General features: G+C 31.8%; 2 protein-coding genes across 5 annotated transcripts; one reads left to right on the forward strand and one right to left on the reverse strand.

Moving 5' to 3' along the window:
• The first annotated feature begins 478 nt into the window (after positions 1-478).
• Positions 479-5,074, forward strand: LOC140989218 (uncharacterized). 4 transcript variants are annotated; one of them, XM_073458362.1, is made up of 3 exons: positions 479-592; positions 679-4,578; positions 4,968-5,074. In XM_073458362.1, the coding sequence occupies exon 2, from the start codon at positions 814-816 to the stop codon at positions 4,564-4,566; it is 3,753 nt and encodes a 1,250-aa protein (XP_073314463.1). In that variant the 5' UTR covers positions 479-592; positions 679-813; the 3' UTR covers positions 4,567-4,578; positions 4,968-5,074. The 4 variants fall into 4 exon arrangements, with proteins under 4 accessions (XP_073314463.1, XP_073314464.1, XP_073314462.1 ...); XM_073458363.1 differs by having other exon boundaries at positions 803-4,578; XM_073458361.1 differs by having other exon boundaries at positions 479-4,578.
• A 1,711-nt stretch (positions 5,075-6,785) lies between these two features.
• Positions 6,786-10,112, reverse strand: LOC140989259 (mRNA-decapping enzyme subunit 2-like). The gene is made up of 8 exons (XM_073458425.1): positions 9,962-10,112; positions 9,278-9,429; positions 8,779-8,906; positions 8,328-8,423; positions 7,830-7,982; positions 7,424-7,527; positions 7,273-7,340; positions 6,786-7,048 (listed from the first exon to the last, which is right to left on the reverse strand). Exons 1-8 carry the CDS (start codon positions 10,042-10,044, stop codon positions 6,864-6,866), a joined length of 969 nt encoding a protein of 322 aa, XP_073314526.1. The 5' UTR covers positions 10,045-10,112; the 3' UTR covers positions 6,786-6,863.
• Positions 10,113-17,525: the final 7,413 nt, after the last annotated feature.

Below are 17,525 nucleotides of genomic sequence, written 5' to 3' on the forward strand. Positions count from 1 at the left end.
TTTATTTATAATCTATGAATGTATCAGTTTTATCCTAAAAAAAATTCTACTTATTTGCTTTTTTTATAAACGTAAAAAGAAAGGCATATGTGATATTTAAATATAATTGAGTTTTTTTTTAATATATTAACCTTAATTTTTTGGTATAACCATAACTTAAAAGAATTTGAAAATTAAATGAATTTTATATGTTTATTTTATCATCACATTGTAAAATAAAATGTAAACAAAGCTAAAGCTTTTAGTTTCATGTATTTCTCTCTCTAATTTTAATATAAATTATACATTTCGACAAATGAGAAGAATAAAGTTATATTAATTTAGATCAAGAAAATGATTTTCCATAAAAAAAACAAAGCAAGAAAAAAAAAAAGAACCTTAAAGTCGCATAGATGATTCAAAGTCGCATTGAAACTCACCAGAAAAAACGGACAAGGACATTTGCTTATTTTGTCATGTTTTTGTACACATCTTCAAATCTAACTCATCGTGCCCAACAGTGGATTATTTACTGTACCTCTTTCTCTCTCTCTCTCTCTAAAAACCCTCAGAAATCCCAGCTTTAATTTGCCAGAAGAACGTCCCCAAGAAGGTACTTTTTTTTTTCAACTTCTCGATTTCAAAACCAATACACTACTTGTTTTCTCAATAGTATTCACACACGGAATTTTCTTGAAGATACCTTTGTTTCAAATGCGTTCTCGGTAGATTTGTGTTTTTCTACTGTTAAGGTTGTGTGAATCTTTCCAATTCTTGATAAAGTCGGGTTCTTTTTGAAAAAGTAGAAATTTTGCTTGTTCAGATATTTTGGTTATGGAGGATGAGAAAGGTGATGTTGGCCTAGTATGTAGTGCTGGTGTTTCAGGGTCACCTGTTCTTGTTAACTTAGCCAGTGAAACGTTAAGGGAAGTTGTCGAAAGTGAGAAACATACTGAGGATTCCTACGAAGGGGGGGATGGGGGAGAAGTGATGGTGGAAATTGTCGGGTCTGATGTGTTTGTTGATGGTGTTGGTGTCCAAAAAGAAGGTGTCTACCTAGCCGGAGAAGCTGGGTATTTGGAGGGTCATACGTCTGAGAGTCAAGATTTTCTAAGGGCTTTGGATACCCTTCATGAAGGAGGCAGAAGTGAGTTGGAGGAAAACAAGGTGGTGCATACGGTGGATGAACCAAAACATGTTGCTGAAAATCAAGAAGCCAAGTATGGTGAATCTGCTACCGAATCACCTTTGAGTGGGGTTGGTGTTGTGAATGATGACAGTTGCAATCATGGAATTTCTTCAACGGGTATGTTGTCCTTGGTGACGCCGCACTCTGTTATTGAACAGTCTGAGGAAGTTATAGTGAGGACGTCTGCCATGGTGATTGAAGAGGTGGCTAAAGATGAAACAGCTGATAATGCCAGTAGTTCTGACATTGGAACAACTGAAGTTTTGAGAACTCCAGTGGAAGCTGTTGTTGAAGGAAAAGGTGATTTAAGCAAAGTCAAGGTGTTGTACCCTGCTAACGATTCTGCTCCTTGTCGGGATCTCTTGGATGCTGATTCTGTTATAATGAATGAGGCAACTAATGACGGAGCTTCTGACCAAGTCGCACCTTCTGATTTTTCTCTCAACTCTAACGGTGAAGACCATGCTGTTGAGGAAGTTGGTTTATTTAATTCTGGTGCAGTTGACACCATTGATTATGGTGATATTGATCCTAGTCATTCTGTGGATTTGAATCTCTCTGTATCAGTTTCAGATGTTGCAGCTCCATTGTCTAGTGAAGAAGTTTCATCTAGTGGTAGGTTGAATGGTGAAATTTTGAGAGCTAATGCTGTCAGTGCAAGCACTAATGGCGATGGAGGAAAAGAGACCAATGAAGGAGATGTTATTGCCACAGAAACAGAGAACCTGATTCTTAAGTTGGATGCCCTTGTACCTAATGATCAAGATAATAATCAAGTTTGTATAGAAGATTTTGATTGCGTGGAATGTGATATAACACATGGGATTGATGGTATTTCAAATGCCGGTGTAGAATCTTCTTGTGAATACACTTTTTCCACTGAAAAACATGAAGCTACTGTCATGGACTCTGATGATGTATTGGATTTCAAAGATGGAGATATGAGTTTTGCAAACAAGAATGAATGCCTGAAGACTAACAGAGACATAGAAACTGGAGTGGTTCAGAAAGACCATTTATTCTCAAATGAACCAACTCATGTTGATGGTGGTGTAAATACTGCTGCAATAAACGAAGATAAGGGCCTCGTGATTGGAATTCAACCTGATATTGACGATAATCTACTCAATACAACAAGCCCGAGTTGTGTAGGAGATGAGGAAATGGTAGAAGCAGATTCTGGGAGGTATGCAGATCAACCTCTGATTGGCACATCAGATACTGAAGTAATTAACGATGAGAAGTTTGCATTATGTCAAGCGAAAGTTTTGGCGGGGGATGGAACTCGTGAAAGCAGTGAGGAGATTGATGGAAGTAATGTAGCAGAGGCACGTGTCTCTGATATGATTACTTCTATTGTTGAGGTAAACAATCCTGGAGAAGCAGACGATAATTCTGGAAAAAATAATGGGGTTCATATAATGGAAGACCATATTTCTGAAACTACACTCATGAATGTGGACGACGAAATAGAATTTGACCGAACATATGGTGGAGAAAAGGAAGTGGGTTACAGGGAGGAGCCTACGTTTGAAAATGAAGAGCCTGCTTATGAGAGTGAAAATTCAAAGTTTTTGATTGAGGAACCGGTAAAATCTGCAAGCTCCTTGCGAATGAACCAACCAGGTTATTTATCACCACCAGAAAATGAGGGTAAATTTTCTCTCTCAGATTTGGTCTGGGGTAAAGTTAGGAGCTATCCCTGGTGGCCTGGACAGGTATTTGATCCTGCAGATGCATCAGAAAGGGCTGTTAAATATTATAAGAAAGACTCTTATTTGGTAGCATATTTTGGAGATCGAACCTTTGCTTGGAATGATGCATCTGTGTTGAAGCCTTTCAGGCCTCATTTTTCCCAGATCGAGAAGCAAAGTAATTCTGAAGCATTTCAAAACGCTGTTGACTGTGCCTTGGAAGAGATTTCTAGACGTATAGAATTGGGTCTAGCATGTTCGTGTGTACCAGAAGATGCTTATGACAAAATTAAAACTCAGATCGTAGAGAATGCTGGGATACATAATGAATCGAGTCTAAGAACCGGTGTGGATCAATCTGCTCGTCCTTGTGCTTTTGAACCAGATAAACTTCTTGAGTATGTTAGAGATTTAGCACCTCGTGCTTCTTCTGGGGCTGATCGATTGGATCTTGTTATTGCTCGGGCACAGTTGTCTGCATTTTGTTGTTTTAAGGGCTACCGCCTGCCAACTTTATTCCCCTCATCTGGGGAATTACTGGAAAATGACGCAGAAGAAACTAGTGATGATATGGTCCTTTCCCACAAAAGCAAACACATTCCAAAAGACAGCTTTCAGTCTAGGAAGGAGAGAAGCTTGACAGAATTAATGGGTGATGGTGAAGATGAATTAGTTGCAAAAGATGTGAATAAATCGATTTCCTCAGCTTCTAGTAAAAAACGGAAAGCACTTGACCCTCTGGCTGATGGGTCAGAGAAAAGGCTAGCTGTTCCTGCAGCAAAAGTAACTATTTCGGCCAATCAAACTCCTAAGCCTTCGTTTAAAATTGGTGAATGCATCCGTAGAGTAGCCTGCCAACTGACAGGTTCAACATCAATGGTAAAGGGCCTCAATGATGAAACAGTAAATGATGGTTCTCTGAATGCATATGAACAATCTGAAAGGCAAAGTATGGATGTTTCAAGGGATTTTTCTTTAGACGAGATGCTAACTCAACTTCAACTGGTGGCACAGGAACCCAAGAAACGGCATAACTTCCTAAATACAGTTATCACTTTCTTCAAGGGTTTCAGAAGTTCAAGTGCTTTGAATAGACGTGGTAGAAAGAAAAGAGCTGCTCCAGCAGCTGGAGGATCAGCTGAAGACTTTGAATTTGATGATGTCAATGACTCTTATTGGACGGACAGGATTGTCCAGAACTATGCGGAGGAACAATTGTTGCATAATTGCGAGAACGACGCCGACAATCTTCAAGTTGTGCCCTTTGATGCAGAAAAATCAGTGAAACCTGGTCGTAAATCACATTCTAGAAAGAGGTTTTCCACCCGGACCTATCCAACCATCATCTCAGATTCAGATGAGAATGTTAGACGAAAGAAGCAAGAATCATCACCTGCTGAGCTTATATTGAACTTTGAACCGAGAAATTGTGTTCCTTCTGAAATAAATCTTAATAAAATGTTCAGGCGGTTTGGGCCTCTGATGGAATCTGAGACTGAAGTTGATCATGAGTCTGGTCGAGCAAAAGTAATATTTAAGCGGGGTTCTGATGCAGAAGTTGCTCACAATAGTGCAGAAAAATTCAACATATTTGGGCCAGTGCTTGTTAATTATGAGATAGGTTACTCGCCATTAATTTCAGTAAAGATTTCCCCAGTTGCTGTTCCACCACCGTGCCAGGAAGATCCCACTTCGATGTTGTAGCTTTGGAGTTTGGTAACTATCTGATCATTGCTGAATATTTACTCATAATGCATCATCATGATACCTTTTTACGGTATATGTATGCTAATAATGATTAAAGGGGACTCCCCGTTTCAAAATCTGATTCTCCCTGATTTGCATTTGCATTTGCCCTTTTCATTCGTTTCCTGCTTGTTTTTTTCTATCCCTTTCTAATGTTCTTTTTAATTGCTACCTCACGTGAAGAAGCGAGAAAGCTTTATCTGTAGAATGAATGTCCCGTGACTTGAGGGAAAAATACCCATTTGATCTTGTATGCATCTTTAGTTGTTAATTGCTATTCATGATTTTACTACTTGTCATCTTAGCTTTGATAGTTTTTGAAATCTATCATCTTAGTCATAATATTTTTTCTTTCACAGGGGTCTATCATTTCCATTGTATTGTAATCAAGAATTGCCTAGGTAGAACGTTGAAATCAAGAACCTGTTGCCAAGCGGTTTACGGCGGCTACAAGGCAACCTGATCCGTAATGTTAGCTTCGTTGAATGGGAAGGTGTTACCATGTTATTTCTTGACCAAGATGTATGATGCTAAATGTAGATTGTTACGACGGTCCTTTTCATGAATCGGTAACCATATTTACCAACAATTACTTACCGAGCGGCTATAATTTTTAGGAACAATAGATGTTCATCAAAAGCTGGATTGTTGTATTTTTGTGTTTGGGATTGATATATATCCACCGTTGTTAATCCTGTTATTTTCTTAGATTTATGGGTTTTACGAAGAATAATGTTATCTGATTGGAGTTTGATATTGGCTAATCAAATCGAGATTTGGTCTAACATAATATAGTTGAGATTTGGTCTAACATAATATAGTTTGTAGTTTCCTCCAGGTTGTACTTGGTTATGTTGAATTGGAGAAGTTGATTTGGTGGAAAAATGAAGGTTGAAATCTATTACAATTATTATTAAAATTGTACAACTTAATCAAGGTTGTAAATGACGGGAGGCGGTGGAGGGCGGTCGTGACCGCCTACCGCCTCGGCCGCCCAGGCGGCGCTCAGGCAGTTGAATTTTTTTAAGTAATTTTTTTTATAGATAATCATGTAATATAATCATTTTTATATAAATGTAATTAATAATGTTTAAGCACAAAATATAATATAATCTAGATAATGTGCAATTAATATAAATTTATCATCATATTAATGTTATTATATTAACAAAGTAATATAATTATTTTTACCAAAAAACTAAGTTTAAATTTCAAGAGTTGAGAGTGAAAACCAAAAAATAAAATAAAGAAAGTGAGGTGTGCTAAGGTTTAATATTTAAAATTAGTTGACTTTGATTATGTTTTTAAAATTGTTGACTACAACTTAAAAATCTTGACTGCCTCGCCCGCATGCTCACCGCCTCGACCCGCCTGCTCGCCGCCTCAACCCGTCTTCGCAACGTCTTATAGCCTGGGTCGCCTAAAACACCCGCCTCATGCATAGGCGATGCGGCCGAGGGCCGTCTAACGCCTAGACGGTCGCTTTGACCGCCGTTTAGAACATTGAACTTAATATATTTGCTTGAATTTTTTTCATCCAAATAAGTCAAAAAATCTAAATTGAATGAATTTATCGAATCAGATCCATCCTAGTACAAGCAAATGGATTCTGGATTCTTGGACATCTCGATATGTCAAATTATTTTCGAAAATATGCTAAACTTATTCTTCATCATTACAACTTGTTGACATGTAAAGTTGAGATAAAAATTTCTTTTAACGTAGTTAAATGTCGGGGTTTAAATCATATGCCGTAAAAAAAGTGTCGTTTTATTTTTTAGGATTGTTGAAAACTAATGAAATTCTCATTACTAATTTTGATTTATGTACTTCGTGTCGGGCTGTGTTTAATTATATTTTTACAAATAAATTGGATTCTGGCGGATTTCATCCCAGTGTTGTAGACAGACAAAAATAAGCCAGGTGATGTGTGATAGAATATTTCACTCCCAGTTTATCTTCTTGGTTTCCGCTGAGAGGCTAATCAGGCTAACCACGCAAAGCTTCCATATAGCTCTTAGTTCATATAGTGCAAAAAGAAAACTTGGTTTGTTTAATCAAGAACGTCTTGACCTATCATATGGGACGTATTCATACTGAAAGTATGCACATCTCCAACGCAAAATATACTGCAAGAACAGCTACCAACACTCGCCAATGAGCAATGAGTCCATACAAGCGGTGATGAATCTTTTTCATTGGTCAAAACAGACGAGATTATGTGCATGCACGTGAGTTGAAAAGAGTAACTTCATCTAAGAAGAGAATGCAGCATCTATCGATTGAAATATTGGACCTGTATCAAACCGAAAGTTTCTGAAGCTTCTTCCAGGTCGTGAATCAGAAAGATTGATGTCTGCCACTGCTTTATTTGGCTGGTTCTCAGCTGTTGTTGAGCTGCTTCCAGTAGAACCACTTTTTGCTTTCCAAACTGTAATTCCTGCAACATAGAGATAAAATTGTAGGCAAAATCAATAAAAGGCACTCTTACAGTCATATCAGAGCTCCAGAGGACATTCAAGTAAGGATACACAGTCCAAGACTCCAAGGTGCATAGGTTCTCTAAAACAATAGCACATTCGTTTCCCACAATTTATTTAAAAGTTGCAACCTCACACATAATTTATATTACGAGAGAGAGATTGAATTGCAGAAGAGAAGGACCTTTCATAGGTCTATCTGATCTAGGTGCTATAGGAGGTGGGTGCAAGGAGATCCATGACTTTAAAGATCTGCAATATAATCGTACATCATTATAAAACTGACAGAGTCATCGAGTAGTTCAAATATTTATAGCTTATGCCAATATACTTACGTCAAAAAGGGAGCAACCATGTATAGCTTAAGGCCGGTGATCCCACGAGATATGACATCTTCATTTGCTGGTTGAAGATCATCAAGCCGCTGCCATGCAATTTCCTGTAAAACATCATAGAAGGAACATAACATGGCTAGCATTGAGCAGCTTTGTTGCAAATTCAGAGACATAAGATTCATGAATGTATGTGTAAAAGGCGCAACCAGCTTGCACATAACATAGCATGTTGATTTCGCTGATTTTCTGAATAAAAGCATCCTAAAAAGTAAGGTCAGTGGAACAAACCCATGAAGACAACCAATGAAAAGTTAAAAAACTGTTCCAAAAACCACATGGACAAATCATATTCCCATGATGACCGAATCCAAAATGTTTAAGTTCTTGAGTAGGAATAATGACATACACTTATCTCTTTTTTAGTGAGAGGAGCAAAGGATGTATCATCTTTCACCCCAGCAACTATATACAGACGCACTCTTTGTTGTCCAAAAACCATTTCAATGTAGTCGTCTTTGTTTAGAAGTTTGGAAACATCAAAACCTGTTTCCTCTAGGACCTGCATATCACAAATGATGAAGTAAGACATGAAATATTTAAATAACAACGATTCTTCCTTGACAATGCAAGGAAAAGAAAATTGTGACAGTATCAGTTGCTCCTTTTCAACATCACATGCAATTAATAGGGAAACATGACGCTGACAAGAGAACAATTCTGAAGCCAAGCCAAGTATACAGTCTTTTTATATGTCGCAACAAATGAAACAACGATTAAATTCACAATGAGGATATTACATACATGCCACAATGTAATCACAATTAAATTCATAGAGCACTGGTATAAAATAATACTCTTACCAATCATGCAAGACAGTACAATAAGCACAAGAAGATGAGCATACTTCTCTAATTGCACAGTTGTGATCTTCTTCATCCTTGTTCTTCTTCCCACGTGGAAAACTCCAACTAGATCCTTTCCATCCTTTCACCAGTATGCACTGTGACAAGAAAAATATACAAAAAGCTAAAATAAGTTAAACGCTGGGATTTAAGGGGATAAAAAAATAATACTATTAGAATCATCCGATTGCCCGATGAGTAAGACAGAAAAAGCTCATTTTCATCTCCTTACACAGACTAGAAAACATAATTCCAACAATTAGTTCTTAATCGGCAACTTATTTCTTTAGGTTAACAAAGCAAATAAACGGCAATAAATATGAACATTCAACTAAGAAAGATTCCAGCGAAAGAAGGGGAAACGATTGACATGCATAAATGCCCAACATATTCACCAAATTCACCATCTTAAGGACAAAATAATGAACAGTAATTACGAGCAAAAGACCAAACCCTTTCATAAGTTTCATCCAGAATGATGGCTCCTGTTACTGGAACTCTAACTTTGTATGATGTGAAGTCTTTAAATATGTCATCTATATGGGCAACATATGGTTTCAGTACTTCACAATTGTTGAACACTGTAACTTATTAAGGAGGGCGAAAACCATCAAATATAAATCATCTTTACGGTACAACTGATCCTCCGTTCGAGATTAAAAGATAAAAGCACATTCTAATACAAGAACTATCTATAATAGCTATAAACATATCAAACACAGATCTGATTTTTCAACTTGTCAGCAAAAATTAACCAACCAGAGGAAAGAATGAAAACGTCTAATAGCTCATGATACTTGAGCAAGATTAGGAACTTCAATTTCTTAGGAGAATTATTCTCGAGTCAAATTAAATCACAGGACTAAAATCACGTAAAACAAGAAATGTGAATTACACAGTTTAAACAAGGACATAAAAAATGTTCAACTAAATACACAGGGGTTAAGGATACACAAAGAAGTAAATTCCTTCAATGTTAATGACTTCAAAGATGGATTATTTTCAACTGAGTTATCTTCATAGAACCAATGAGCATACTCCACAAGAAACAGAATCCTCTCAAAAGACTGCTGGTCTTCCTTAGGGACGTTGAGAACAAAACGACTGCAGAACAAACGGAAAATGTTTAACTTCCATCATGTTAATTTGCACAAACTATCTAATTTACCAATTGAACTTCCATCTACACAATTTGTTATATTGTAACCCGAGTATCAAGACCGGTAGAAGGAAACTGTCAAGAAACGTGAAGAGGAAAAGCCATCACAGTTGTGGTTTCCAATTCCCATCGGAAACCAAAAAACTACAAATCTTTCAACCCACTTCGCCCAGGTGATAATTCAGCCAAAATTTCTTTACCACCATTCAAATATCACCTCAAATTTCCAGAATTAATCAAACTATTATAACGAACAACCCACAAACCCTTCAAGACAACCAATTTTCCTAGAATTTTTTGGAGGTATACTTTCTCCCTTGTCATCCCTCAATAGTAAGAGAAATTAGTTCACCGGGAGAGAATGCAGAAAATCATTTGACTTAAAACTGTAAAAATTTGAATACGAATGAATTTAAGCCTCCAATCTCAGTGTATTGCAAGACATAAAACACACAAAAATACATAGTGAATGAATACCTGCAGAGATCGTCAAGGAGTTCTTGAGGAGGGAGAGCGTTCTTGTAAGGAGCACTAGAAGATCGATTCAGCCTACCTGACATTCTTTGTTCATCAGTAGTCTTCACCCTACAGCTCCCGCTCTGTACTTGTTCGAGTTTAGTTTTACTTTTCTTTTTTACAATAGATAACAAACTTATAATTAAAGAAAGTAAAAAAAAATTATACTTTTTATTTTACTAGGTAAAGACACGTGCGACGCACGTGAAAATATATTTCTGTTGTCAATAATTGTTGTTAAAGAAATGAGATCGGAAGAGATTAATTTACAGAAAATTATATATTAATAATTTTCATGTTATTTTAGTCAATAGAAAATGAGTATGCTACATGTACAACCAAATTTTTACAATAATTCTTACCACACAAAAAAATCTTTACAAAAATTTTATTTATCAAAATCTCATTATAAATTAAATATAAAATCTCCTTGGACAATAACAAAATCTCACGATATAATTGTTATAAATATCGCAGTAGGATATATTGGTTGTTCTTTTAACATTATCCGTAGGAAATTCAATGTAATATAATTTAGACAAAAACTTGTGTGAGACGGTCTCACTGGTCGTAAATATCTTATTTGGGTCATCCATAAAAAATCATTACTTTTTATTGTGAATATCGGTAGAGTTGACCCGTCTCACAGATAAAGATCCGTGAGACTGTCTGACAAGAGACCTACTCTATAATTTGTACAACAAGTATTATAAAATGAGTGCAAAAGATATTTGTTTAAAAAATTTGTGTTATAAATCTAAGGTTATTCTTGAATGGAAGGATTTCAATACATTCAAATGTATTTTTGTTATTTAGTGAAGTGACATCGTAAACTTCAAATCCACTCATTTCATGTGTATATAGTAGTATTTCATGTTAATTGTGATATATTTCAAGTCCACCCAATAATGATGTAATTTGAAATTCATTCTACTTTATATAAATAATAATACGTAAATAAGTCATGTGTTGATTCAATATTTGATCTATTGTTTCATTGTTAACAATAAAATTATAATTCTAATCCATGAATTTGAAATCAATTCATCCAAGCGCAATCTAAATAAATTAATAATTGTTGAAAAACATATTAGTAATAAATCTTATAATTTTTTATAAATTAGACATTGGAGAAAATATAATATAGAATTGATATCATAATAATAATTAAAATTAAATTTGAGAGAAGAAAAAATTATAATACATAGCGTTGACCACTTATTTTACCACGTGCTACTGATTTATGAAAAATAAAAATACAATATAGATAATATATTCTAAATCTTAAAATAAATTATTGTGTCAAATGTTTTCTTCTTTTATATTTTCAATTTTTATTGCTTTTACTTTTTTTTGTCATCAGCTTTTTCTTCTTTGTGAAAAAAATACAATATTCTCATCATCTTCATTAGCAAATCTTATGGTGCTGTCGACATCAATCATTTGCATTTTCATATCTGTATTTTTTGATTCTTTGTTGGAAAACTTTTTTTTTATAATAATTTTGTTGCTGAAAATCTTTCTATGCTATAATTTAATTATCCCCAATATTCATTCTTGTGTTGTTATCGTCTTCTATTACTTATATTTCAATATTTTTACTATTGAGACAATTGATTATAGTCTTTTTTCTTTTTAATTTCTTATTGTTCGGAATCTACTGATATCTTTTTGCATTCAATATTTCGTTGTTGAAATATTTTCTTATATTTTGAATGTGTTCAATTATAAATTATTTAAATCGTTTTGTCCATTTTGTGAAGAAATGTATATTCTTATCTATTTGATGTCTCTACAGGTCTCCACACAAATTAAGTTTTTTTTTGGAAATTTTTTTTCGTTTAATCTACAAGCAAATAAAACCAAAGAATTTTGTTATTTCGGTCTTCTACAAATTATGTTTCTTGTTTGTAAAAAAATCTTTTAACTTAATCTACAAGCAAATAAAACCAATGAATTTTGGTTATTTCATCATCTAGACAACTGAAAAATATGATTTAATTAATATGATATTAATTTATCAAAAAATGTTCAACTCTTAGTGATATAACATATTTATGCAATATATTATTTAAATACAAAAATTCAGAATTACGATCACCATATTTTTTTTATATTTCATACTATATTATTGGAAGTATTAAATTTTTATATATTAATTTTTTTCTTGAGAAACTTCTTGCATATATAAAATCATTCGAAAGATTATAGATTTACAAAATAAAACAAATCATATTCAATTTAATATTTTGTGAAAAATATATGTTCACTTCATCTATAAGCAAATAAAAACCAAATAATTTTGACCTTTCTTATTATCAATCATAAGGAGAAAGCAACACCCCGAGCGAACTTGTCGTAGCGGACAAATAGTTGGCTCAGGGTTTTATTTATTTCCTCGCTGCCCTCCGGGGGCCGGACCTTGGCATTATATCTAACAAGCCTGATTTATTGAGTAATGCTAATGAATAATTTTTGTAAAGATTTATTCATAATAATTTTAAAATTTTACCTTCGAAGATATGTCATTTCAGATTATATAAAGCTATAATTGATTTGCTTATATCTATCTTTTATAAAAATACATTTTCGTCAATTGTAAGATCATCAAATAAGTAATTGTTATAGTTTCTTACCTTTACAAAGACGAAAAATAGTTAAAATTAGTAAAACTATATGTATTCAATCATATATTGTTAAATTTTAAAAATAAACTAAGGCTTTGAAAAATATTAGTTGGGTTTTTTTTATAAAGAAATATAGATAGAATAAATACTCACGAAATATTTATAAGGTCATCTTTTTTTCTATATCCGATAATACTTCGTATCATTTTTGTGAAATGTAATTAACTGTCGAACCTTCTTCATAACACCGACCCACATGATTTAATTATTTTGCATCATTATTTTAATTTGTAGTTTTAAATTAAATAATCTCAATTAATGTAAAATAAAGGATATTTAACATAATGTCCTTACAAAAATTATGTTTTTTTTTTGTAGAAAAAATTCAATATATTTACATCCAAATAAAACAAAAGAATTTTGGTATTTCAATATTGTACAAACTAATTCTTTTGGGAAAAAATTATTTCACTTCATCTATAAACAAATAAAACAAATGATTTTTTTTTCAATATTCTCAAATTAATATTTTGTGGAAAAAAATATGTTCAATTCATCTACAAGAAAATAAAAACCAAAGAATTTTGGAGTTTCAGTCTTCTTGGCAACTTGATCCTTACCTATCATACGTAGATTGACAATTTTGACATTATCATAATCATTGATTTTACAAAAACTTTCTCACCAAATTAAAGATAAACTTCTTGCATATATAAAATCATTCAAAAAATTATAAATCTACAAAATAAAATAAATCACATTCAAACAAATATTTTTGTGAAAAACATTTGTTCACTTCATCTACAAGTAAATAAAAATCAAATAATTTTGACATTGTCTATGGAGAAGTAGTGAGTAATGCTAATGAATAATTTTTTTAAAAATTTATTTATCATAATTTTAAAAATTTACATTCAAAGATATATCTTTTAAGTTTACAAAAAGTTGTAAATGTTTTGTCAATATATATCTCTAATAAAAATACTCCTTCGTTAATTGCAAGAATATCTCATAAAGTAATTGTTATAGTTTATAGCATTTAAAAGAGTAAGAAATAGATAAAATTAAAACAAATTTATTTATGCAATCTTATATCGTTAAATTTTAGTAATAAACCAAGGCTTTGAAAAATATTTGTTGACTTTTTTATCGATAAAGAAATTTAGATAGAATAAATAAATATTTATTAGGATTATCTATATTTATATTTAATAATTGATAATTCTTGTATCATTTTGACACCAACCTTGTAAAACAAAAAGAAAATTAGTTTAATTATTTGGCTTCATTAGTTTAATTATTCGTTTTAAAATAATTAATCTTAATTAACGTAAAATAAAAGATATTTAAAATCATATTCTTATACAAATTAATTTTTTTGTGAAAAAAATATTTTCACTTTATTTACAGGCAAATAAAACCAAAGAATTTTGGTATTTAATCTTCTACAAATTAACTTTTTTGTGAAAAAATCTACAAATTAAGTTTTTTGTGAAAAAATTATTTTCACTTCATCTATAAGCAAATAAAACCAATATATTTTGGTATTTCAATCTTTTTAAATTAATATTTTTTGTGAAAAAAGTTTGTTCAATTCATCTACAAGAAAATAAAAATCAAATAATTTTAGAGTTTTAGCTTTCTTGGCAACTTGATCATTATCTAGCATAAATGTAGTTTGACAATTTTGTCCTGATCATAATAATTAATTTTACAAAAATATCCTCACTAAATTTCTCCTGTATGTACAAACTAAGGACAAAGTTGAAAATACACAATAGAAAAACTTTGACCTTGGTTCACACTTTTATAATATGTATAGATATGTTTAATTTTTTGCTCATTAATTTTTTTAAATTTCAGTTTCAATTCACTAATTTTGTTTGTTTTTTTTTTTAATTTTTTTCTAACGATGATATGATATCAATACAGTGTGTTACATTATCTCTCTCAATTGAGAAAGATAAAACGACAAAAAAAATCAAAAAAATACCGAACTAAACCTAAAATTCAATAGAATATGTCTCTTGTGAGACGGTCTCACAAATCTTTATATGTGAGACGGGTCGACCCTACCGATATTCACAATAAAAAATAATACTCTTAGCATAAAAAGAAATAGTTTTTAATGGATGAATCAAATAAGAAATATGTCTCACAAAATACGATCTGTGATACCGTCTCACACAAGTTTTTGTCAATTCAATAATATATACGATCAAAATGACAAAATGTTAACATAAAAGACCAAAATGCAATTTCTCAAAAAGTAATGACTTGATTTAAGTTACATGATATTTCCACCATTAAACACCTACACTTCTAATTGTGTTATATTTCTTAATCTTACCATCTTATTATAGTAGATGTTCTTTAATTAATTATTTCTAAATAATTAGTGAAGCTTGAAATGAAATTATGATTATATCATAAATTAATTCTCAATAAAACCAAAATTATTTGGTAAATTAATCATATCATATGGTTTCCTCTTTTTTTAACCATCAAATGTTTTCTTATTTAGCAAAATAACACTCACTTTGTGTCCTTTAGTGTTTTTTTATTCACGAAAATGTGACTCATCTTTGTAAAAATGTAAAATAATAAAATCGATGTATCTATTGCATTTGCATTTGCATTTGAGGCGATATTTACAAGGCGATTTGACATGATTTCAAGGTGGGGTGAATTTGAAATCTAATCCGATGATTAAAAAAATAATTGGTTGAGATTTTAAAATCCTTTGAAAGTAGACTTTACTAAATAGATTAATTAAAAAAATAATTGGTTGAGATTTTAAAATCCTTTGAAAGTAGACTTTACTAAATAGATTTGAAATTTTAACTTCAAATTCATCAATCCCAATGAAACCTTGAATTTTGTCAACGGAACTCAAGAAGTTTGAAATGATGAGTTTCGAATTCATCAATATAAACATAACAAAAGCAAATTATTGGGAGTTTTCTTTTTTCTTTTTTGGTTGGGAGATATATTTATTATAATTGGATCTCAAATCCAAAATCTTATCCAAAACTTTAGACCTTGATGTTAGACAACAAATTTTGAAAGTTTTAATTCTAAATCCAATAATTCTCATTTCCCCTATATTAAATATATATGACNTGCATTTGCATTTTCACTTTCCCTTTTAAAAGTTAATTAATATTCTACTGAACACAAAATTGATTCTATTTTTTTTAAAATAATACTTTAAAGGACTGCTTTCAATTTTTATCCATTTTAGACCAAATGATATGATTTTAATTACAGAAATAACGAATTTCAGAGCGACAAACTGATTCATTAAATTTACATATTCAAATTATAATATATTAATTCCAAATTATTTTATTCAAAACCAAAATTTTCTGAGGCACGCATGATTTAAGCAAGACCAACAACAATTCTTCGAACAATAATGGTCACAAAAATCACTTCCTTCCCTATCATTCTCCCAACCATTGCTAATCGACAGAAAATTTGAATCCTTTCAAAAAAAATCTTCACAGACAAAGGAAAAAAAAGAACACAATGGCTTCCAAGAAAATTGCAGGTTTTCTGGTTTTCATATGCGCATTGACATTCATTTTAGGTCCCCATAAGGGTCTCGCGATGTCGGAGTGTGCGAATCATTGCATGCCGACGTGCATGGAGCTCGTAGATGCGACCGTTGATGCTTGCGAGCCTGCTTGCGAGCAGTATTGTTTACAAGTTCTTGGTCATGAGGATCATCATGCTTGGAAGAATTGATTTGTAAAAAGCATTTGGGGTTTTTTTTTNTTTTTGGGTTTTTTTTTTTTTTTTTTTTTTTTTAAATTTTTGTGTTAGGACATTGTCTATCTGAATTTGATCTTTTTGTTAAGGAAATAAAAATATGTTGTTATTTATTTATGATTTACGTATATGTTAGAGTCCTAGAAAAACTATTTTAAAGATTGTGAAAACATTTACAACACAAATCAATTTATTCTCTTAAAATTTAGAGCATTAACTGTAAATTCATCTTACCATAGCATGATTATCACTAATTAATTATCGCTGTCCGGTGGAATTATTCTGAAATTGAACATAATATATACTGTAATTGAATCTTGATGGAGAAAACTAAAAGAGGAAAGATTATATATATATATATGACCCAATAATTCATGTTAATCATTAAGAAACAATCAACAAATACGTGGAAATAAAAGAAGTTACAACTAATTAATTATAGTGTTACAGAGAATGTTGCGAAAGATTTTTTCTCCCTCGGACTGCTTTTTTTGCTGGTCATTTTGATCACTGGTCTTCCTGAGGCTGTTTTGAGAAGGGACAGTATAATACAAATGAATGATAAATTATGACAACCAATATATCTAAGCCATTTATTGATATGTTAATACCCTCATTTTATGACCTAATAATGAGAATAAATTAAGGTTACTATCGAGTTTTTTTTTTTTAAAAATATTTATTTAATTTTATTATTATTAATTTTTGAAATCTACTACAAAGTTTATTAATACAAGCACTAATATTTGCGATTTTTAACACTTTTAATATCTCGTCATTGTCACAATCCCAAGCTCATGACTTTCAAAGATCTTTACTAAAGATATCCCTCTGCACAAATCACAATACTGTTAAGTATTCATTCAGTTTGAATTCGGAACAAGCACATGACCTATACGCGCGCACGTGTGTGTGTGTGAAGCATGATTTTATAGAAATTCAAGATAAATAAATGTTTTCGAGCATTAAATAATATGGAAAAGTATTTGAGAGAAGAATTTGAAACGACTTTATATTGAGACGAATTTAAAAAATAATTAGTTTTGATTTGAAATCTATTATCAAGTGCATGTATCCACGCAAAATAAATATATTTATAATTATGGATTTGAAATATTTGGCTT

Source organism: Primulina huaijiensis, chromosome 12, assembly GCF_012295235.1.
Source record: "Primulina huaijiensis isolate GDHJ02 chromosome 12, ASM1229523v2, whole genome shotgun sequence".
Classification (NCBI taxonomy): Eukaryota; Viridiplantae; Streptophyta; class Magnoliopsida; order Lamiales; family Gesneriaceae; genus Primulina; species Primulina huaijiensis.

Excerpts from the sequence above, each read along its gene's own strand:
- LOC140989259 (XM_073458425.1), bottom strand. The coding sequence starts at position 10,044 with ATGTCAGGTAGGCTGAATCGATCTTCTAGTGCTCCTTACAAGAACGCT. Across the intron at positions 8,907-9,277 it reads GAAGGAATTTACTTCTTTGT|TGTTCAACAATTGTGAAGTA; the intron begins GTATCCTTAACC and ends AATAAGTTACAG. Across the intron at positions 8,424-8,778 it reads TGGATGAAACTTATGAAAGG|TGCATACTGGTGAAAGGATG; the intron begins GTTTGGTCTTTT and ends TTCTTGTCACAG.
- LOC140989218 (XM_073458361.1), top strand. The coding sequence starts at position 814 with ATGGAGGATGAGAAAGGTGATGTTGGCCTAGTATGTAGTGCTGGTGTT.